At 41.4% G+C, this 24,811-nt stretch overlaps 1 protein-coding gene across 1 annotated transcript in view; it reads left to right on the forward strand.

The window, feature by feature from the left end:
* The window catches only part of LOC136876338 (NACHT and WD repeat domain-containing protein 2), a 355,527-nt gene that overhangs the window by 110,590 nt on the left and 220,126 nt on the right, over positions 1–24,811 (forward strand). The window contains exon 2 of the mRNA XM_068228264.1: positions 7,317–7,499. Coding sequence (XP_068084365.1) covers positions 7,432–7,499 — 68 coding nt within the window. The 5' untranslated portion in view covers positions 7,317–7,431. The remainder of the gene's footprint in view (positions 1–7,316; positions 7,500–24,811) is intronic.

Genomic DNA, 24,811 nt, shown 5'->3' on the forward strand with positions numbered 1-24,811 from the left:
CCGCCTGGAACTCTGCGGACGTGAACTGGCTTCCATGATCTGTCAGCAGGAATGTAGGTTTCCCCATCTCAGGAAAGACATTCCTGCGAAGTCTCCTTAAAATATTCCCGGTGTTTGCCTTCTGAATAGGCAACAACATGGCGAATTTCGAGAAGACGTCAACGATGACTAAGACGTGCTTGTTACCTCTGGTTGCCTTTGGAAGTGGGCCATACAGATCAAGCGCCATCACTTCCTGCGGCTTCTCTGGGATGATAGGCCTTGGATATTCCCTCATAAGGTAATTGTTCGGTTTAATCCTTTGGCATAAGTCACAGATTCTTATGGTCCTTCTAACATCATTCTGGAGGTACTCCCAGACGAATCTTTCCTTAATTACACTGGCCACTTTATCCACTCCAGCATGTCCTGTAATGAAGTGGCAATGCCAGATGATGGCTTCCCGAAATTTAGCCGGGGCATAAATCCGTTTAGTGGTCCTGGTTGCGTTAACGTATTTATAGAGTAGGTTGTTGTCCCATGAAAAAGATTGGGCTGCCTGCTCAATCCGGGCGTAGTCTGGATCGTGCTGTGGAATCGCTACTTCACAGAAACGAATGATTTCTCTTAGCCTAGGATCTCTCCGCTGTGCTTGGGCTAGATACCGAAGTTTTCTCAAAAACTCGTCACCCCGACCAGTAACTGAAATCGGACAGGCTATGGCCGCATCTGTGGGATTCCGGCTGAGGGCGTCGGCTAGTACATTTTTCTTTACAGACCGATGCACAATGGAGACATTGAATTGCTGTATAAATAGTGCCCATCTGGTGACCCGTTCATTTGTGAGATCGGAAGATAGGATGAAAGTTATTGCCTTGTGGTCTGTATAAATGGTGATTGGAAACCCAAAGACAACCTTTTTCCAATATAAAAGCGAATATACAATAGCCAGGGCTTCTAGCTCTGTAATGGTGTACGATTTTTCATGTGTCCTTAGCTTCCGACTTACGAACTCAATGAACAGCTTAACATCGGGCATATTAGGATCGACTTGGTAGAGAACGGCTCCGATCCCTATCTTACTGGCATCACATTCAATATGGAAAGGCCATTCATAATTAGGATGACAGAGCTGCACGTTATTTCTGAGCATCCTTTTAGTGGCAATAAAGGATTGCTCACATTCTGTGGTCCATTTTCATCGATTATTTTTCTTCAGTAATTCCTGGAGAGGCGCTACAGTCTCTGTGTACTGAGGACAATGTTGCGAAAAGAATTGGCAAAGTCCAAGGAATTGCCGAACTTGCTTAATCCTGCAAGGCCTAGGAAAATCCACAATGCATTGAATTTTGGCAGGATTTGAGCGGATGCCCTCCCCGCTAATGACATGCCCAAGAAAAATAACTTCTGTCTTGAAAATTGGCTTTTTTTCAAATTAATTTTAAAGTTCTTTTCTCTCAATTCTTTGAGTACAGTGTGTACATCTTCTAAGTGCTGCTCCCAGGTATCGGATGCTACCAAGATATCGTCGACGTAAATAGTGGCAATGGCCTTTACTTCATCAGATAATTGGCTCTCCAACACTCTTATCGAGACGGCGCCCGAGTTCTTGATGCCAAAGGGCAATCGATTGAAGACATATGTGATATTATCAAAGATAAATCCAGTGAAGAGCCGGCTGTGTTCGTCTAGTACGATATGGAAGTAAGATGATGTCATGTCCATGCCTGAAAAATATTTTTTTCCAAAAAATCGCTTAATGACATCTTTAAGCGAAGGAGGGTGGTCATACTCAAGGACCAGTCGGTCATTCATAAACGAAGATTACCATCGGGTTTCCTTACTATGGTGAGCGGATTAATATAGGGCGTAACGCACTTTGAGATAATTCCGTCAGCCTCCATCTGACGAATTAGTGTCCTGGTTTCATCCATGTACTTCTCAGGCACCGGATATGGCTTGCGTTTATAGGGCGAAGTATCCTTGACGTTGAAGTGGTGTTTAAAATTCTTGATCTCTCCAGGCTTCTCATCAAAGACGTCCGGATAGGTCTGATATATCTCTTCCTCCGCCGCTGCTATGTTATGGTGGCAATCTGGGGCTTCAGTTACACTGGAGATATAGGTGAGAAAATCAGGCCCTTTGTCATTCAAAATTTCATCGATGGGTCCCTCCTCATTGGGATCACCATCTTCCATTGACACGGGTCCCTCTTCATCTTCGGGATCACCCTCTTCTTTCAGAACCTGGTCGACTGGGGCGGTATCGCCAATCACACCATCGACTTGAGTACGGGGTAAATCAATCTCTTGAAGTCTAAAATCTTCACCGTCTACCAGCTGTAACTCAACAGATCCAATCCTACATAGATGAATAGTGTTGGCAGAATAGTCAATGGTAGCCTTATATTTAGACAGAAAGTCTGAACCCAAGGTAAGGTTAAACTTCATAGGCGAGACTATCAGGAAAATATGCTCACACACTTCTTCATTGATAGCAAACTCAAGGAAGCCTTGCTGCTTACATTTGATATTCCTGTCAGGAATAATGCCCTTAATCCTAAATTGTGCTACCGGCAAAATGAGAAGGTTACATCGATCCTTGATTAATGTTATCAATTTGTCAGAAATTAGGGAAACGCGCTCCCGAGTCCACTAGCGATGATACTTGGAATTCCCCAATGGTAATATTGATTATTGGTAAACTTCGTTGGACATGTTGACGAATGGGTAATTCGTCTTCAAATACTAAGTCATCATCAATGTGCCAATAATTTATTATGTCTACATGGAATGACCCGACCTCCTCATTTTCAGGCAATCTTATTTCCGAAAAATTTAAGTTTTTTTGGCAACAGCACCTGTGGACTCTGGATGTTGACCAAAGGCGTTGTTTCTTTTATGGTATTCTTAATATTCAAGAGAAGTCGCTCCAGGTTGATGACCCTCTTGTTTCTTCTGATGGAGGTAGTCCTGCGTTTCCTTCCATCGTTGGTGCAAGTCAGAATTGTTTGAGTCTCTACTCTCTTGTTTTTTTCTTCTTTTAACCAAGTAGGTTTGGTTTGGTACGGTGTCTGGCCACGGTATGGGCGTCTCCTAAACCCTCTATACCGCGTAGGTGAAGATGGAGTATCTCTCTCTTCCCTCCTATCCGCTCGTTCGAGACTTTGTCGCGGTTGTTCCGAAGTGTTAATCTGAACTGAATGGGCGGCTACGTCCTTACTTTTGCTCGGTTTCAAAGTACCCTGCGTATGAGCAGTATCAAGACGTCGTAATACAGCATCAAATTGATCTAAGTTCTTAATGTTTGCGGCTACTAAGATCTCTTGAACGTGAGAAGGATACTGTAACGTAATGACCTGTATGAGTTCCTTCTCAGGCAAAAGGAGGGTCTAAGTACTGCATCTTCTTCAACTGAGATAATAAAAAATCTGCGTATCGAGAGGTGTTAATGGAGGTGTTATACCTTCTCGAATACAGTTGAAGTTTGATAAGGTGTTGAGTTTCTGCGTTCCAAAAACGGTCAATTAAAGCCTTCTCAAAGTCAGAGTATACCTTGAAATTAGATTTGAATACGGAGTACCAGGAAAGAGCCTTGCCTTCTAATAATCGGGGAAATGTTGTTAGCTTTCTATCTTCACTAATCTTGTGTTCTTGAAAATATTCCGCTACATTGATCAGAAACTCTTTAACCGTGTAATCTTCTTTACCGGAGAATTTAGGAGGTTTTTCTCTCTTGGATTTTAACGATAGTTGTCTGGTATGACGTTTCTCCGACTCCTTCCATCGAACTATGAACAGGTCTAGACGTATCTCGAGACTCAAGATTAACGACCTTAGTGGCTAGTTGTTCGAGATTACTCTTGACACCCCCTAACTGGAGTTGGACTATTCCTTTGACTTGTTTGACATCATTCTTTAATTCAGTTTTAAGTTCACCAACATCTTTACAAATACGACTAATTTGTGTGGTTGTATTATCGGCTTGCTGAGTGAACCGTTTGTCAAACTCGCCCTGCTTAGCTTTTAATAAAGTAATTTCGTTTCCAACTCTGGAAATGTCATTCTTAACCGTGTCCCTAAGAGTATCTTGGACAGAAACAATTTTAGCTTGCATTTGCGAGAGCTCACCATGTGACTCCTGAAATTCGGCCTTGAAATCCCCAATGTCCTGCGAAAGCTGTTGGACTGAAGGAAGAACCTTCTTCAAATCCTCCTTAACAATGTCTATGACTTGGTCTTTAACGGTGTTTTTCATTTTTTCGACATTACGAGTAAGCTAAGAGTTAATTTCAGTGAATCGGTCATCAATTTTCTTATTAGACTCAGAAAATCTTTCTTCTATCCTAACACTTGCTTGATCAAAACGAGATTCTAAGTTCGCATTCATTTCAGTAAAGCGCTTATCTAACCTGGCGTCAGCTTCAGCTAATCGCCTGTCTAAGTTGGCAAGAGTGGCATTAGATTCAACATTAATAATAATGTTATTTGTTTTACGTCCCACTAACTACTTTTTAAGGTCTTCGGAGACGCCAAGGTGCCGCAATTTAGTCCCGCAGGAGTTCTTTTACATGCCAGTAAATCTACCGACACGGGGCTGTCGTATTTGAGCACCTTCAAATACCACCGGACTGAGCCAGGATCGAACCTGCCAAGTTGGGGTTAGAAGGCCAGCGCCTTAACCGTCAGAGCCACTCAGCCCGGCAGATTCAACATTTGCTTGGGCTAAGTTATTTAAACGTTGGTCTACATTGGCAAGATTAGCATTAGTCTGAACATTAGCCTCAGCCAAGCTACAAAGATTGCTATTAGTGTCGGTAATACGTTTCTCTAGATTAGTGTTGGACTCAGTAATACGTCGCTCTAAGTTAGCACATGTTGCAATAAGCCTAGTCTCTAAGTTGGCGTTAACCTCATTCATATTAAGCCTAAGGGCTTCAATTGTGCGAGTATATTATCCATTTTATGGCAATTTTAATACCCCAAGATATGACACTTAGAAATTTTCAATCATAAATTGAAATATCAGTAACTTGAAAAGTTCAAAAGCACTCAGTTCAGCATATGTCAACACATAGAAAATCAACCATATGACAAGAACACACAAAACACAAATTGTTTGCAACGTCCAGGGCATAAGTTTCACTTTGTAAAAAGAAACACCACGTCCAGGTGTTGTGATTGTCTATTACTTGATAGCACTGTTAACCTAGCTATCGAGCCCCACGCTTGGCGCCACGTATATTACCCTCCTCTGTGTACCAGTAAAAGAGCCCGACTTTAAGATTTATTTTCAATGTAAGCATGGAATAGTTCTCAGGGCTAAACTGGATTAATATTAGGTAGGGCTTGGTACAGGAGGCAGGGTCCTATCTACAAGAAAAGTTTGAATCTGATTTGATGAGATTTTATTCATGTAATGCATATTAAGTTGCACATCACCTCATGGTAGATAGGGGTTGTCTTCCACATTGTCCTTTAAATGGCCCGGGTCTCCAGCTCACCAGGCCGCACCGGCTGGAACACGTTCCAGAAGATGCCCAAGCACTCCGTCAAGATGCGGACGGACCATCCAGGTTGGTTGCCTGGAATACGCCTCAAATTCCCGATGCTCCTGATGACCTCCGCTGGTTCCTGACGACGTTGAGGGTAATCACATTACCCAAGTACAATGAGGTTGATGCCCACAAAACTCCGGAAATGGGTTCTTCGTCACTCGCAGAATTGATAAGTCAAAGTTCATGAAAACCTTAAATAATTAGTTTTCACACCATTAGTAAAATCACTAGTCAATGTTTATAAAGACTTTCAAGAATTCACTCTTTAACACTCATGGAAATGACAAGTCCGTGTTCATGAAGACTTTCAATGATGTTATAGTTCATCAACGGCAAAATTTACAAGTCTTTAAGTAATCACTGGCAAGAATCACAAGTTTATGCTCGTGGAAAGTTCGAACAAATTTAGAGTTCATCACTCGTGAATATTCCAAGTCTTTGAATAATCACTGGCGAAAAATTAGAGTCCAACACTGGTAAATATTACAAGTCTTTGAATCATCACTGGTGAAAATCACAAGTCTACGCTCATGAAAATTTTGAATAATGTTAGAGTTCATCACTCGTAAATATCACAAGTCTTTGAATAATTACTGGCGAAAATTTAAAGTCCATCACTGGTAAATATTACAAGTCTTATTTATAAAGACTTAGAAGAATTCGTTCCTCAGTGAGACTATAACCACCCGAATATAGCTTCCGACGATGATGGCAGCGAGTAGAGCCACGCTGACTACTCGACTGTCACTGTCTGACTGAGATATCAGGCTATATTGAGCCCTCCTTATATTTGTTTTGGGGACATCTACGTCACATATGCCGTGAAGCTGGTTATGTCCTGAATCCCTCGACGGATTTTCTTGAAATTCAAGCATAGCGACGTTTATGTAATTCCCTTTAAAATGACATGTTGATCAAGCCGCTACCACAATTATTATAGGAGTTTTAATTTTTTTCTCCATCGAATGTTCCGGAAGGTGTGACGCTTGAATCTGGAACATACGAGTTCAGGCTAGCTGCACGTGCCATGACAGGCGGGTGATCTAACTAGCCCCTGCGGCTACGTCACGCATACAGCTGTTCTCAGCTTGCTCGCTCGTCCTGCTGAATGTAAACAAACCAGGCTTGCACGGAGTAATACGCGTGGTGATAAAATACGATCAACTCTCAAAAAATATGCATGTACAGGTCGTAACCGGTACAATATGTAATTTATTTTAGTTCAGTATTCATATTGTAGTGATAGCTTCATACAGTAAAAATTTGAAAGTGATAGTATCATTCGAATTCCTGTTATGGCTTTCATGCAGAAAGGGCATAACTGTTAAATGTCTTATAATATTTATGTATATGCCTTACATCTAGGTCTCTAATTATATTTTCTCATTCATTATAGTTAGTTATGTATCTGCACACAACATTTCATGCCTTTAACTAAAAAACTATTGTTGTAATGATTTTAAGCAAAAGTTTGCATTTCCGATTACATCCCCCCTTAATTAAGGTACAGTCCCAACATTCACCTGGTGAGACAATGTAAAACGACGGTAAACCATCTTCAGGGCTGCTGACATCGGGGTTCAGACCCACTATCTCCCGAATGCAAGCTCACAACTGTGCGCCCCTAACCACACGGCCAACTCGTCCGGTGATTTTGCGACTATCGGAGGGTTAAAATAATTATGCTATTTACAACTACAGTACCTTCTTTATCTTGTGTTTCATGTTTGTTGCCTCCATTGTTATATGATGGTCGATTTACTCTCAGTTTTTCTTTTAGGATGGAAATGAGCCGTATGTGTCTGCTCTTCTCTGCGCTGGGGTGTTGTCCATTGAAGATGGGAGTGGTGCGCTCGACTGGTTCGTTGTGAGGAACTGTGACTTAGCTGAGCATCATGGGCAGCAGCTGTTCTTCAGGACAGGCCCACAAGGACAAGGACAGCGTGTCCACGCGCTCCGAGGAGTAAGTGACACAATTAAAACTTACTTGAATGCAGTTACAGTACTTTTACCATATGACCATCAGGAAATAAGGGAACAATCAATTGACAAAACTAATATGATATTGTAACGCGTTGGCGGCGTAAATAAATAGACAAACACAGAAACGGGTAGCGTCCTACTTCTAAGATTTTATTATCTAACTGCTTCAACTACACTTAACACGCCCAGGCATTCCAGGATCACAGCTTAAACTCATAGTACAGGACACACAATTACACAGTTTTCTCTCTCTGTCTGTCTTATTTTCACTGTTCATTCACATTAATTCACTGAAACTGCGGTCACTAGCACTACAGTTTCACTCAGTTACTTTGTTGCCGATGTCACGGTCCACAGTTCACGGCTTACTCGCGTCAGTCTCGCAGTTCAGGATGGCATTCCCTTTCCAGACACTCCGGTAGAACTCTGTTCACAGCCCCATGCCGGTACGTAGTGTCCTCTTACACGCTGCACCTGAACACGCGAATTAAGTTACTTCCACGGCAGCCGGCCCAAGAGACACGACGACAGGCATACAGAACGAGTCCTCAACTCCAACATGCGGACACTCCAACAGACTGGTACACTCAGCTCAGGCTGTAACTCATACACAGACTGACTGCACTCTTCACACCGTCTCGGCTCGACTAGCTCACACTGAACTCACGACACCAACTGAACCGCCCCGCTATTTTTCGGGGGGCGGGGAAGCCCGCTCCCCCCGCGTGGCAATCGACTCTATCTACATTGCCTCCGACATGCTATTATTTCTAAGAAGAAAGATAGAACAGGGAAGAGTGGAAAGTAATACAAGGAGTATCTGCCCGTTTCCATGTCAAACACGTTACCACGGCCAGAGTTTGTGTTCGTAAGGTCGTGTTAAGGAGTGGTAATAAGGGTCAGGGGAAAACCATGTAGGCAGAAAAAGAGAAAGAGCCTACATGTAAAACCTGACATCTTTCGATAACACATGCAAGGATGTGGGCTGGAAAGGTCCAGAGGTTGTGTTAGTTGAGAATAGGTATCATGCACCAGCTATGAAACGTAGTCTCGCCAGTCCAGTAATCAGGGGATCAGTCCGTCTGGGCTTTGCTGTGACTAGCGCGGGCCTTGCCGGTTGCGGAGCCATGCGTCAAGTACCACTAGGGCCCGCCGCACAGCTTCGCCTCCTTGAACCGCCCCGCACTAGTCTGCCGCCTTTATATAAGGGGACCGACCGTTCGAAATCCATCGGGCACATAGAACCCCGTAGAAACCTCCAGATATGGAAGGCTCTTGGCTTCATGTTTTCATTTGAGCACTCTGCCGCCGGGAACGAATGGGTCGGCCTTGCACCTCAACATGATCACGAGTGGCGCGATTTGAAGGGGCGGACGGGCCCAATGTTGATATCACGGCTTAAGCGCACTGGCCACGCTCAAAGTCGGGGGCTGAAATGACGGACGTAGAGGCGACGCGCGCTTCAATATTTACTGACCAGAAGATGACAAAAGTCCTCGGTCTACATTAAAGGATGTTTTTAATGGTACTTAAAACAAAATGATAATTAATTAATGATGATGATGATGATGATTATTATTACGTTGTTATGTCGTAATAAGCACATCACTATCATCGTTTCCAGTCTTCTTATTGAACCACGAATATCTTCCAGAAGTAGCGATTGCTTTCTGAAGTTTCTTTTTATATTCTAACAGATGTTTAAAATTGTAAAACTGCACTTCACACTCTGTGCTTGTTTCCGACAGTATGATTGCACTTGAAGATAACTTCGTCAACTGGAAGTGTGTATTGAAGAGAAATAGAATAAAGATTATCAGAGCTAACACAGATTACAAACACTGCAATGTTTCCACGGATAGTCGGATACGTCAAACACTGAGTATTAACAAAACAAATAGCTACTAGGTATCCTGAATCAGTAGTACAGCATGGTGGAGGCATTGATCAATAGAGCTACGAATTTTAGGTGCACAATTTTGGTCAAGAATGTACAATTGTTTAGTTATAAAAGGTGCGAAAAAAAGTGCAAATTTAAAATGTAAATATTCATTAAAAAACTGTACCAAACCGAATTAGAACACATTCTCGCCCATTAGAAAGGCTGCTAAGAGCCCAAAAACGCTTTTTCTTTTGCAATTTCGTATAAGACTAAAAATGACAACAGTTTAAATTTGTTCCCCACTACAGCAGTCAGTAATCCTGATTTTTTAAAATCTTAATGTTTAACTGCAGAAGTATTGTCGTACAGCTAACCAGATTTAAAATGCACACATGTAAAAACAAGTAACAGCAAGGACGGCCATTGAGAGGGGACCTTTTTCTATACGACGAAAGATCGTCTCATTTGACATCATTTTTACTGACCGTTTTCTTAAGCCTTGCCTTTGAGAAGTCCCCTATCTCCCATACAGTTAAAACTTCACCTGGATTTTAGCATGCAGATTTTTAATGCGACAAGTACTATGCATTATGTTCTTACTCTCTTCAAACTACAAGATTTTGGAAGAAATTTTTTAAACGGAAAATAGACCAATTTTAAAGCTGAACGGTTTTATGGTAGACAAAACTATTTCATCGTAGCAATTGCATGATTTTTCTTTCTTATGTTTGTTGATTTTTCCCTAGCCAGGCTACAGTTGAAGATGTCCTGCACTTCAGGACGAAACATGTCCTCTGCGTTAATGTGACTTAGTAAACAAATAAATAAAATGTATTTTGTATCGAGTAAGTATGCCTTTGCTGATTATCTTATCAAATAATTCCAGCTATGTGGGAAACGAAATGTAAAGGAAGTGATTGTAGTGGGTGATCTCAACTTACCAAATGTCAATTGGGAAGGTAATGCGAACGACAGGAAGCATTACCAACAAATGACAAGTAAGTTAATACGGGAAGGACAGCTGATTCAGAAAATAATGGAACCAACTAGAAGGAAGAATATTCTGGACATGGTGCTAGTAAAACCAGATTACCTCTATGGAGAAACAGAAATAATAGATGGTACTAGTGATCACGGAACATTTTTTACCTTAGTTAAAAATAAATGTTGTAGAAAGGAAGATCTTAAAAGTAGGACTGTTAGACAGTACAATATGGCGGATAAAACAGAAATGAGGGAGTTCTTAAGAAGTAACTATGATCGGTGGAAGACGGCAAATAAAAATGTAAACAGATTGTGGGATAGGTTTAAAGCAATTGTTGAGGAATGTAAAAACAGGTTTCCATTTTGATAGGTGATAAGGAATGGTTAAGACCCACTATATTATAACAGAGAAGTCAAGAGACTAAGGAGGTGCAGGTTGGAAAGATATAGTTAGAAATGGCTGTGGAGGTAAGGAGAAATTGAAGGAACTTACTAGGAAATTGAATATAGCAAAAAATAAGCTAAAGATAGCATGATGGCAAGTAAAATTGGCAGTCGTACAAATTTTAGTGAAAAAATGGAAGGATATGTATTGGTACTTTAAGATAGAAACAGGTTCCAAGGAGGACATTCCAGGAATCATTAATGAACAAGGAGAGTGTGTATGCGAGGATCTTCAGAAGACAGAAGTATTCAGTCAGCAGTATGTAAAGATTTTTGGTTACAAGAATAATGTCCAGATAGAGGTGACTAATACTAAAGAAGTATTAAATTTTACCTATGATAACAAAGACATTTATAGTAAGACAGAAGAGTTGAAAACTAGAAAAGCAGCTGGATTTGATACGATTTCTGAGGATATTCTAAAGACTGTGAGTTGGAATATAGTACCATATTTGAAGTACTTATTTGATTATTGTTTGCATGAAGGAGCTATGCCAAATGAATGGAGAGTTGCTATAGTAGCCCCTGTTTATAAAGGAAAGGGTGATAGACATAATGCTGAAAATTACAGACCAGTCAGTTTGACATGCATTGCATGTAAGCTTTGGAAAAGCATTATTTCTGATTGTATTATACATGTTTGCGAAATTAATAACTGGTTCGATAGAAGGCAGTTCGGGTTGAGGAAAGGTTATTCCCCTGAAGCTCAGCTTGTAGGATTCCAGGACAAGTTACGCAAATTTCTTGGATTTGGGCGGTCAAATGGACTAGGTAAAATGGACTCTATATTGACTGACCTATCTAAGGCATTTGATATGGTAGATCGTGGGCGATTACTGGCAAAAATAAGTGCAATTGGACTAGACAAAAAGGTGACTGAATGGGTTTCTATATTTCTAGAAAATAGAGCTAGAACAGATTTAGATTAGGCGGAGCTTTATCTGATCCTGTAATAATTAAGAGGGGATTTCTTCAAGGTAGTATTATTGGACCTTTATATTTTCTTATATATATAAATGATATGAGTAAAGAAGTGGAATCAGAGATAAGGCTTTTTGCGGCTGATGTTATTCTATATATAGTAATAAATGAGTTACAAGTTTGTGATCAACTGCAAAATGACCTTTACAATGTTGTGAGATGGACAGCAGGCAATGGTATGATGATAAACGGGGTTAAAAGTCACGCTGTGAGTTTTATAAATAGTAAAAGTCCTCTCAGTTTTAATTACTGCATTGATGGAGTGAAAGTTCCTTATGTGGATCATTGTAAGTACCTAGGTTTTAATATAAGGAAAGATCTTCATTGGGGTAACCACCACATAAATGGGATTGTAAATAAAGGGTACAGATCCTTGCACATGGTAATGAGGGGTATTTAGGGGTTGTAGTAAGGATATAAAGGAGGGCATATAGGTCTCTGGTAAGACCGCAACTAGAGTATGGTTTCAGTGTATGGGACCCTCACCAGGATTACTTGATTCAAGAACTGGAAAAATCCAAAGAAAAAAGTTCGATTTCAGGAGGTTCACAACATTTTTGTGCACGACTCAAATGTACCGAAGTAGAATGCAGATCAGTAAATATAACTTACATAAATCATTTCACTGCAAGTTCCTTGCACGGTTCGTTCTCCATTCATAATATGGTAGAACCCCAATAAGCGAGGATGCCGTTTTCCGAGGCTGATCTGTATGTGTACAACAAAACTAAAATTACACCTGCCGGGCTGAGTGGCTCAGATTGTTGACGCACTGGCCTTCTGACCCCAAACTTGGCAGGTTCGATCCTGTTCCAGTCGAGTGTTATTTGAAGATGCTGAAATACGTTAGTTTCGTGTCGATAGATTTACTGGCATGTAAAAGAACTCCTGTAGGACTACATTCGGGCACCTCAGCGTCTCCGAAGACCGTAAAAGTAGTTACTGGGACGTAAAGCCAATAAGGTTATTATTATCGAAATTACGACTACTGCTAAAATGTTTTTATTCCACATCCTGATGGTGGGCATCCTAGAGGGTGACGCCGTCTGTCAGGCTAGGAGGTATGCTGCGGTGATTTGAAGTGCGAAGAAGGTGAGAGAGAAGTGTCCGTGGCCTTTAAAAGGAACTGTCGCGGCATTCGCCTTAGAGAGGAAAGTGGAAAACCACGGAAAATCATTCTCAGGACAGTGAACAGTGGGACCAACCCCACCGCCGCCCCCCGTCCCCCGAATGCAGATCTAGAAAGCCACAGTAAAGTCGTGGCCATATTAGCCGAAGGTAATCGGCTCGGTGAAAGTAAAATTCATACTAACTTTTTCACGATAGCGAATATTAACAGATGCGAACACTATTCTTGGTTTTACATAGCACGTTCGACTAGGTATGGCAACAAGCATAAAAATAATGCGTACCGGTACCACATTTACTGACACGAAATTAATTTCACTTGAAATGGTTCTCCACCCACATTTAAAGCAAACTTCTCCCCGCGATTACGAACACCTGTTCAAAATTGTTTGTTAACGCAATCTTCCTGCGATGTAATCCAATAGTAACGTCTGGGCCACCGCCGTCTGGATCCTCCTATACTGCCTGCTCTGTACGAGGCTTTTTGCGAATAGGCTGTGGTAAAATTTTCCGCTAGATGTCAGGCATAGACGCACAAAAATCTTAACGCATTATTATGACGGCAGCCTACAAATCTCTATGCAATATAGTCATATGTTCACTGAAGCTCTTAAATTGCATAAGTAATATTAAATATTGGTGATATTAACTGTATGGAATCGTAGTTGGCCTCTTCATGTCACAATTTAAAGATTTTCTTGGACAAAAGCTTAGAGTGGTTCACCGAGCGACTAACATTTTGTGTTCTTGCCAACCCAATATCAGTCTTACAGACTTAGGATTATATCACTAAAAGTTTGCTGATATTCTTTGATCTCACACTACTAAGCTCGATAGCTGCAGTCGCTTAAGTGCGACCAGTATCCAGTATTCGGGAGATAGTAGGTTCGAACCCCACTGTCGGCAGCCCTGAAAATGGTTTTCCGTGGTTTCCCATTTTCACACCAGGCTAATGCTGGAGCTGTACCTTAATTAAGGCCACGGCCGCTTCCTTCCCACTCCCAGCCCTTCCCTGTCCCATCGTCGCCATAAGACCTATCTGTGTCGGTGCGACGTAAAGCAACTAGCAAAAAAAAAAAAAAAAAAAATGATCTCACACTGCAACAGAACACATCATTCTGAAAGGGAAGAAATAGCAAGTCCTCTAATACGCTCGTAAGTTTGACGGACTTCCAACAAACTCCTGCATATGCTCCATTAGAGCAACAAAACAAGATTTTGGGTATCGATGTCCTCCTCTATACTGATGCATAATCAGTTCCATTTAGTGGCGTCGAAGGTGCAGGCAGTGAAATGTTGCTGACGCAAATATCACACTCCATCCTCTCTTCAACACCCCCTGCGGGTGGGGGACGCACATGTAGAATACACCCGCGGTATCCCCTGCCTGTCGTAAGAGGCGACAACAAGGGGCGACCAAGGGATGATTGAATTAGAACCATGAAACTACTCTTGATTCGTACCATCATGCGGGGAACACCATGGGTTGCATGTACTTGCGAGTAGTATCACTAAACTGGTACGAAATAGGTTTGTGATTAGTTGCAGTAAAAAGCCTGGCCTGGTGGATTCCAGTACCCGTGCGTTGTACCCATGTGGGCAACACCGCGGGTCTGGGCGTAGCCTGTGAGTTGTACCGCTATATGAGCGGCACCGTGGGTCAGCGTTGCCTGTGATTGGTACCCACTATGTGAGGAACACCACGGGAATACCGGCGCCCGTGTTTAGTAAACCTAGGTGAGGAACCTTACCGGTTTGCGTTGGCTATGAGTGGCGCCATTGTGTGAGAAACATCGTAGGTCTGCGTTCCCTGTACGAATTGCAATACTTTAGTACCATCTTGTGTGGAAAACCGCGAGTCTTCGCTACTTTTGATCAGTACCCCAAAATGACAAATACCATGGTTCTACTTTATTCGCGACATGTACCATTCTATGGGGCCTTAGACGTGAATTTAGCACCCTTTCAGACATCAAGCATCATTGTGCTTTATAAATGGTCCCTTGGTCAGTACTACTCTAATTACCTACCTTCTTTTTGAGTCTGATCCACTGTTTTTTTTTGTTTGTTTTTTGTAGGGTTCATGTCCATCCATTCAATCTTCATGACATTTTTTATTTTTTTTGGTCAGTGGATGAATTTGAATTTTTTGTTATTTCATTTCGTACCATTAGGGGCCGATGACCTCGATGTTAGGCCCCTTTAAACAACAAGCATCATCATCATCATCATCACCACCTCTCTTCAACAACATGAACCAACTATCCGTAAATTAGGATTTGGTTTTCTGTTTCAAGATTGATTGGGATATTATCATTTTGATATTTGAAGTTGTCCAAAAGTTCTAAGCATCCCGATTGTTATGTTAATTATTGCTTGTGTATCGTTTGAAACGTCACTGTTGGTCATTTTGTGTACTTTATTTTGGTGTCTATAAAATCCCATGTCATGGCAATCATGTGTGCCAATTATTACCTCTCTATCTGCAATATTCTTTGAAGTATTGTCTCGTCAAATATTAACGGACTTTTGGATCATCCTTTAAAAACTGGTGGTTCGTCCAACCTCATGATTTGGTTCTGAATAGTGGGCAGCCGAAAGGGAAGGACGAGCAGAAACTATACACGGTTATTCACCTAACATGTTACACGCTAATAACTTCTAAACCATTAAATATATCAGCATTCTGTTTTCATATTCGTAAATGGCACGCAGGGTCTTGTAAAATATCGTGCTATTTAGTCTCATGGGGTGATTAACAACCGAGATATTGATACTAACGTCCGCCTCTGTGGTGTAGTGGTTAGCGTGATTAGCTGCCACCCCCGGAGGTCCGGGTTCGATTCCCGGCTCTGCCACGAAATTTGAAAAGTGGTACGAGGGCTGGAACGGGGTCCACTCAGCCTCGGGAGGTCAACTGAGTAGAGATGGGTTCGATTCCCACCTCAGCCATCCTGGAAGTGGTTTTCCGTGGTTTCCCACTTCTCCTCCAGGCGAATGCCGGGATGGTACCTAACTTAAGGCCACGGCCGCTTCCTTCCCTCTTCCTTGCTTATCCCTTCCAATCTTCCCATCCCTCCACAAGGCCCCTGTTCAGCATAGCAGGTGAGGCCGCCTGGGCGATGTACTGGTCATACTCCCCAGTTGTATCCCCCGACCAAGAGTCTGAAGCTCCAGGACACTGCCCTTGAGGCGGTAGAGGTGGGATCCCTCGCTTAGTCCGAGGGAAAAACCGAACCTGGAGGGTAAACAGATGATGATGATGATGATGATATTGATACTAACTCCATACTTTTAAACGGAAGGGCACAAATGTATACAGCTGATTTAAAAGTTAATCTGCGTACAAGTTTAAATATGTAAGTATTTTCAAAATCGGACAATTCATTTTTGAGATATAAATAAAAACAGCATGCGTGGTTTTGCATGCCGCATCAGACGGCGTGAAGTCGGGCAAGGACATATTGAGGCGCAAGCTGCTTCTTGGTCTTGATTCCAGCCACAGAACGGATACCAGGCATGTACTGTAAACATAATGTGATGTGCCGCAACATACCCTGGGTGTGCAACGTTATTGTATGACTGGCGAACACACAACGGGGAAGGGAGATTAAAGTTGTATTGCTTTGTTTTGACATGTAATAGGCTGCGCTCAGTTTAGCGTTTTTTTTTTCTGGCGGATGGGAATTGGAAGGATTTGGAAAGAAAGCTGGCCGTGGCCTATCACAAAGGTACCTATCCGGTATTTGCCTGGTGTTGAACATGGGACACCATGAAAATCAGTGGCAGGTTGGGCGAGGCGGGACTCGAACCTAGGCTCTCCCGAATGCACGCTACTACAGTCGCGCTGGAGCTCTGCGGAGGTTAATGCATGTAAAATAAAACATAAATAATAGTGTTGCTGCCATCTCACTATGGTCAGCTCTGAACATTTGCTTTTCTAGAAGGAGCTCTTCCAGTGTTTTGTGTTATGTTTATTTCTCAACTCATAGAGTAGTATGAACTGTACACCAAAATCAGTGACAATTATAGCTTTCGTTATGTTCCTTTCAAGACAAAGTACTTATTTTATTCGTTTTAAACACATCAACCCTTTCTGTCCTGTCATGTCATGTGTTCGTCTGTCATACACACTTTGCAAACCCATCACATGTGTACGAGGTGCTTACATGCCTGGTACCCATCCTGTGGCTGAACTCACTCCTAGGAAACTGCTTGCGCCTCAATATGTCCTTGCCCGACTTCACGCCGTCTGATGCGACATGCAAAACAGCGCATGCTGTTCTTATTCACATCTCAAAAAGTAATTGTCCGATTTTGAAAATACTTACATATTTGAACTTGTATGCAGATGAACTTTTAAATTAGATGAATAAATTGGTGCCCTTCCATTTAAAAATATGGAGTTAGTATCAATATCTCGGTTGTTAATCACCCTATGAGACCAAGTAGCACGTTATTTTACAAGACCCTGCGTACCATTTACGATTATGAAAACAGAATGCTGATATCTTTAATGGTTTAGAAGTTATTTGCGTGTAACATGTTAGGTGAATAACCCTGTATATTGCTGAAATGGGAATGCTGCAATGGGCTCCTAGGTTTAACCCAGATGGATAGAATCCTGAGTCTTTGAAAGTAACTCTGGAAGAGGAAAAGTTTCAAGAGACGCGTCTGAAATGGTATGGACGTCTGGAAAGAGACCTGAAGGGTATGTTTCACAAAGAGCTGAAGGTGATCTGGCGCTGGGACGATCAAAAAATGTAATGGAAAGCTCGAGTCTTGAAGGATCTAGAGATCACAAATTCCCAAGATACCCAAGGCAGGAGATACTGGAGGGGAGTGACCAGGAAAGCAGACCCAGCTGATTGGGAAAATTCCAGGAAATACTACACGCACACTCTCTCTCTCTCTCTGTATTTTTAACCATGAATTTGTTTGTGTTGTTATTCTACTGCGTATTTATGAAAGAAAACACGTTCAGCATTTGCAGTGTGGCTAGAAATAGAGGAAAGTGGAACAATTTTTAGGAATTCTGAATGGGATATAGCAATAGATGACTTGCAAAAATATTTACATAACAATTGCGTATCCGATTAATCTTGATTCCATTCTTAATTTACAAAAATTTTATTAAATTACAAAACTGATCAAAATAGAGTATCAGATTGCATTCAGAAGATATTGGGTTCGAACCCTATTGTCGGCAGCCATGAAGATGGTTTTCCATGGTTTCTCATTTTCACACCAGTCAGTTGCTGGGGCTGTACCTTACTTAAGGCCACGGCCACTTCCTTTCCACTGCTAGCTGTTTCCTGTCCCATCGTCGCCATAAAAACTATCTGTGTCGGTGTGACGTAAAGCAAATTTAAAAAGGCATAGAGATATTATATGGTTATCTTTACTAATTGAGACTAAACACGATACCTTAGAACTTTTAAATTATTGCTCCCAAACAAATTTTGTAATTAGTACTCATGTTCTCATTATTTTGAGGACCAACTAATTAAAAATATTTATATAAAAATTGGGAAATGAAAATTCCTTAATCCTTTCTCCCTCGTGCGTTTCCTCCAGTTGCATAGTCGACCATGTGCAAACTCACGAAGTCGTAATACAAGATTATCTAAATCTGAACTAGTAACCACAACAAGTTGCCAGCAAATTAATATAGCCAGAGTTATCAACAGTGCCGGGCGGGCCCGGTTCTATAAGGAGTTCAACCCTTCGACCTGAATGAATGAGCGCACTTCGTACTCTTGGTTTTATATCACTGGCGAGTGCTGCGGCCTCGAAGTTCCCAAACTCTCAGTACGAAGTACCGTGCAAGCAAAGTAGAACTGGCCCGCGAAATATTTACAATAGGACTGACCCGGGATTGATCCTTATTAATGAACTCGCAGAATATGCTGGAAATGACCACTGCTAACGTCAATGCAGCGCTGTGCTCGATTTATCAAACTGTAAGACACACGTAGCAGGTCTATCTGAGAGATAGAATCAATAGCGTTTTCATTGTTCTTCTGTAGCTCTTCCAGTGTGTGAGGATTGTTGGAGTACGCCTGACCTTTCAATTTACCCCACAGGCAAAAATCATAGGAAAAGAGATCAGGCGATTGAGGTGGCCAACTAATTGTCCTCTCCTCACTGAACACCTCATGCACTCGTAACAAGGTTGTCAAGGCCGTGTGTGCTGTTGCTTCGTCTTGCTGAAAATATCCATACAGTCGTTCATCTCGTGTGAGGTGATCCACATATGGATGAAACAGTATCTGTATTTACCGGTTAGCAATAAGAGTTTGGTGAAAGAATCGTTTTGAGATTAAGCAACGGCTTTTCGACGCACAGATGGGGAATTTCTGATGCATAGTGGCGACATACTTGGGACATGCGCACGCGCAGACATGTGACAGCAACCAATTGATGCATCGAAATCATGGTTTCCAGCATTTTCTGTGATGGGCAGTTCTCCTGTTCATTAACAAGGATCAATTCTGCGTCAGTTCTATTGTAAATATTTTCCGGCCAGTTTTATTTTGGTCACCGCGGTATATTGATGTAGGTTTACAGAATGTATGATTACAATTTTAATTCAAGCAGTAAATTACGAGTAAAAATTACATATTTTAAAAGGTAACAATTACAAGCAATAATTATTGTACCGGGCGGTACACCTCCACGCCGCTAATTTAAAAGTTGCGCCAGTTGAAACTCCTCTGCTGGAGGAAGTCTGAACTTTATTGACGGTATTAATTTTCAAGTTTCTCAGAAGATGTCACTACCTGGAAATTTTGGAGTTTTTGAACTGTGTCATTTTCGACGTATTTTTGTTTTGCTTGTAGTAAGAAGTGTGAACTTTCTCTTTTAGAGGACACTACTGAAGATCAACAATAGTGCACCCTAGTGCGGAGTGAAAGAACTGTTTTTTGGAGAAATTTTTATTTCAAACAATTAATAACTTCTTTCTTTGCTAGCTCAGCAGTTTAACTCTCGGGGCGGGTCCGAAGTTTTTCCGTTATGTAACCTTCCTTAAAAATGTAAAGAATCTGGTATCTATTTTATCTTTTAAACTACGTATTGGGATAGAGAGTGCTTAACCCTCTCGATCTCCCACTCATATTGTTTTGAGGTGAACCTTTTTTTCTCAACCTATTCTTCCTTAACATTATGTAAATTTGTTTCTTTTCTAAAGTCACCTCCGTAGTATGGGATTAGCCCTTGCATCAGTGGCCTAAGAGCCAAATTAGGTTTTAAAAACAAAGTGTATTAGGAGTGCAGATCGCCTCCTCTCAAATTGTTATTTTGGAGGTCATGTAATCAACCTTCTTTTCATTTAATAGACCTCAGTAGGTTGGGTATTTTACCCCTGTGTCTATGTCCAGTGAGGACAACTCGAAGGTGGAGTTTGGTGTGGCCTTTGAGAGGCTTAAAGTTGAGAGCGAGTGGATCTTTTTGAAAATTGAGTGTTGTATGCCTCGTGGAGGCTTTTCAGTGTGATTTGGAGCAAGGGCTCCTAGGCATAAATGGGGTTTTCTGCCCCTCTGTTGAAACTTGTGTTTGGGGTAAAACTGAGCTGATTGCCCAAGCATTGTGAAGTCAGGGCGCGAAGCCCAAATCCTGTAAATATTGTAACTACCCTTTTGACTTGCTACTTTGTACCTGCCATGCTTGTTATTTCCTTATTTTGAAAAGAAAATATAACCTTGTTAAATTTTAAATTAATTTTACTTTCGTAGCTTGAGACCCGTTCACACCCGCACCTTCTTTCACCTCTACCTACCGCTAAAACACGGTAACAATTATAATTACTATTAAATAAAGTATTCGTTACAAGTAATTGGACTACTTTTACTTAGTTACTTCCCAACTATGGGAATCTTGATGGCGAAGTCATTTCCCATCGGGATCACTCATTTCAATTTCCCTTCATCACTTCCCGCTTAATGGTAATAGCATTATGGAGAGAAGCCAATCTACTCTGTGATTTGTTCCTGCCAATCGAGCAGTACTGTGGAATCGCATTACCGATTCATTTATTTAAATCCTAGTTCACGCACCACCCTCTCTCTCTCTCTCTCTCTCTCTCTCTCTCTCTCATATTTCCAGCAGAAATAATTAATTATTCACAGTGCCGGGCTGAGTGTATCAGACGGTTGTGGCGCTGATCTTCTGACTCCAACTTGGCCGGTTCGATCCTGGCTCAGTCCGGTGGTATTTGAAGGTGCTCAAATACGTCGCCTCGTGCCGATAGATTTACTGGCACGTAAAAAGAACTCCTGTGGGACTAAATTACGGCATCTCGGCGTCTTCGAAAACCGCAAAAAGGTAGTTAGTGGGACGTAAAGTCAATATTATTATTATTATTATTATTATTATTATTATTATTATTATTATTATTATTATTATTATTATTATTATTATTCATTCCGGCAATACCTAGGAGCTCCTACTTAACTTTCAAGTTACTGTTAACTTTAAAGAGAATTGTTATGGTCATGGGTTGGCATTTATTTATTTATTTATTTATTTATTTATTTATTTATTTAAAGAGTTACCCTTACTGAACTTTTAAATTTAAATCAACGAGTCATAGCTCAGGTAGCTATTATAAATAAGGCAGTCTTGTGCCTCCCACTGACTATCTTGACTGGTGTAACGAGCGAAGGTTACTTCTTACCTCGCCGCGCTGAGTGGCTCAGACGGGTGAGGCGCTGGCCTTCCGACCCCAACTTGGCAGGTTCGATCCTGGCTTAGTCCGGTGGTATTTGAAGGTGCTCAAATACGTCAGTCTCGTGTCGGTAGATATACTGGCACGTAAAAGAACTCCTGTGGGACTAAATTCCGGCTCCTCGGCGTCTCCGAAAACCGTAGAAGTAGTCAGTGGGACGTGAGGAAAATAGCATTATTATTATTATTATTATTATTATTATTATTATTATTATTATTATTATTATTATTATTATTATTGATATTATTATTATTATTGTTACGGAGATACCTCTGCGTTCCACGGATGAAAGAAGGTCCTGGGTAGAATGGGTCTAACTACAATATCAAAAATTAATTTAAAACGTTGACATAGATTATATTCTGCAGCCAGTCCCTGCTATGAATGGTGTGAAAATGTCGCTCATAGGGTCGGTTGGTGCAGGCATTTCAGTGGGCTTGGCAGACTGATGTGCAATAGCAACTTCTGGCTCGGTGAGGAAAGCAACGGGAAACTACCTCACTCCTCATTTCCCTAGTACGCCTTTTCAGTGACACCTAGGCCATCTGACAGCTAATGGTGAACCTGTTGAGGATCCAACCAGCCTTCGGGCTGAATACCCAACATACATACAACACAGATTATATTCCTTTTCAAAAAACAAACTTAACAACTTTTCACTTAGTGAAAGAATAAAGTGACAGGTAAAAATAGCAATCTAGAAAACAAGAATTGGAAAACCCAAGATTAGGGAATTTTACAGATTTGGGGCTTCAAGCCCTTAGTTTACAAATTCTGAGATACGAGAACCAGTTTACAAAATTTTGCAAAATCTCAATGTTTAGACAAGAACTGGAATATTCCAATTTAAGAGCACTTTGCTCCAACCACTTTACAGCCTTCCAGAGGCGCACCTCAATATTGCAGTTGAACACAAAAAAGAGCTTACATGCTCTCCAACTTGAACTAATCTCTTACAGCTCGCTTAGGTAACCTTACACAAACACAATCTCTGGCCCCTCTCGTCACAATTTACAATTGAAATTCCTTTTGCACAGGGGTATCTATTACCCACACCACTGGGCCTTTGTGGAAACAAGAACAGGTTATATTACTGGCCCGAACACAAAATGAATGAAGGCGTACACTTGCTCTCCTAGAAACTTTAATATGAAACCCTAATTGGGCTCTCGGCCCGTTGATACAGAGGCTAATCCCAAGCTACTGAGGTGACTAGAATGAAGGTTAATTTTAACACTTAACCAAAAGAGAAAAAGTTACAAGATCATGGTCACCTCGAATTAAATTGAAGGGGAACTCAAGAAGGTAACGCACTCTCTATCACCGATTTACAGTTTTAAGAATTTATGAAATTTTACATTAGCCGAAAGAAGGTTTACATTTTGGAAAACAGGAGGTTACATAATTAGAAATCTGAACCTTCCCCTCGGGTATGTCTGCGGAGGTAGCTACAGAAAAATAAGCCTGGTGGACATTACCTTGGACGTTGGACTGCCTGCCTCCTATCTTAGCACACACACTCAGAAATTCGGTAGCAATATACAAGGTAGCCAGAAAAGCCGCGGTTTATATACACGAGGGGACAGTTCTAGAGGGTTCTGGACAAATCCAGATACACCCTCTCAATTTTATTGGCTTAATCAAAAGTTACACCCAATGAAAAAACAAGAAGCCTGTGATTGGCTGAAAAATAATTACAGAAAATTCCTATTGGCCAGATTCAAAACTGGTGGATTGAGAAAGAAGTGTTGCAAACTTTGAAATATTAAAAAAATAAATGAAAGTTTATTTACTTGAGAAAACCTATAAACACAAAATTTCTTTCAATAACAAATGCTTTTACCTTGTACCAGAGTGCATGATCTCAGTTTTTGTAATGACATCTATGGAGAAATGTTCAAACTTCTTGAAGTAAACAAACCCGAAGCAAATAAATCCAGTCAGTTTAGGCAACTTCACAACAACATAATTACTCAATACCTCAGTAGTGTAATCTTCTGATTAATGTCCCAACTTCATGTACAGTAGTAGCAATTTCACGTTTGGTTCGATGGAGAGAGAGAGTTCTTTATCGGCGCTTCTTTTGAATGAGCGGAGTTGAGGTGTACCTCCCGGTACAATTATTATTATTATTATTATTATTATTATTATTATTATTATTATTATTATTATTATTATTATTATTATTATTATTATTATTATTATTATTATTATTATTATTATTATTATTATTATTATTACCTAAGGTGGCTGGCGTGCTTGGACAACACATAAGGTATGCGGCTTCTCCATCATAACCATGTGCATTCTAGAAACGGTCGGTAGATGCAGAGTGGGTTTCGGCCCTTGGGTTTCGTCCCTTAAGAGGCCACGGTTTGCCCGTGGTCCAACAGCTCTATACTCTGACCGACCAACCGAGCAAAGGAAAGTTGGCCACGGCTCTACCGTGGTTCTACGCCTCTGCATTCGGGAGACGGGTCTGGGGCACAGTGCCGTACTTCACGCCTGGCCCCGTTCGTCGGCTGTCCTGAGAATGGTTTTCCGTGGTTTTCCATTCTCCTGTACTAAGGTGAATGCCGGGACAGTTCGTAGTATTGGCCACGGCCGCCCACCCCCTCACCTTCTCCGCACATCTCCTTCACCGTAACAAATATCCCGGCCTGAGAGACGGTGTCATCGTCTAAGAGGCCCGCCTACCCCCTTCATGGGAGGAATGAAAACTTTTAGTAGTAGTAATCATCTACTATCTGCATCTGACGAGAAGTAGCGGCAGATTGTAGGTACGGCACGACTAAGAGAGACTGCATACACTCTTAGCTACAAACATCAGTCGTGACGGAAAATGCGTACTCTCGGAAGCAATTCATATTCATTATCAGACTGGTCATTATGCAGCCATTCGTAAAGGTGTAACTAAGGTACTGCACTACCACTTTGAAACTTCACAACAGCATCTGAATTCGCAAGTCACCGCGGACGGAATAGATGTTTGTCAGACATTGAGACTTGAGATAGGCTCATGTACGGCACCATGCTTACCCCTCGCACCTCTTATCACGCAACCATGCGACTTCTCGTCAATGACCATAGTAGTGGCGACGAGAAGAGAGCAGCGTTCCCCTTAGCATGTAAACTTCAGGGTCAT

This window comes from Anabrus simplex, chromosome 6 (genome assembly GCF_040414725.1).
Source record: "Anabrus simplex isolate iqAnaSimp1 chromosome 6, ASM4041472v1, whole genome shotgun sequence".
NCBI classification, from domain to species: domain Eukaryota; kingdom Metazoa; phylum Arthropoda; class Insecta; order Orthoptera; family Tettigoniidae; genus Anabrus; species Anabrus simplex.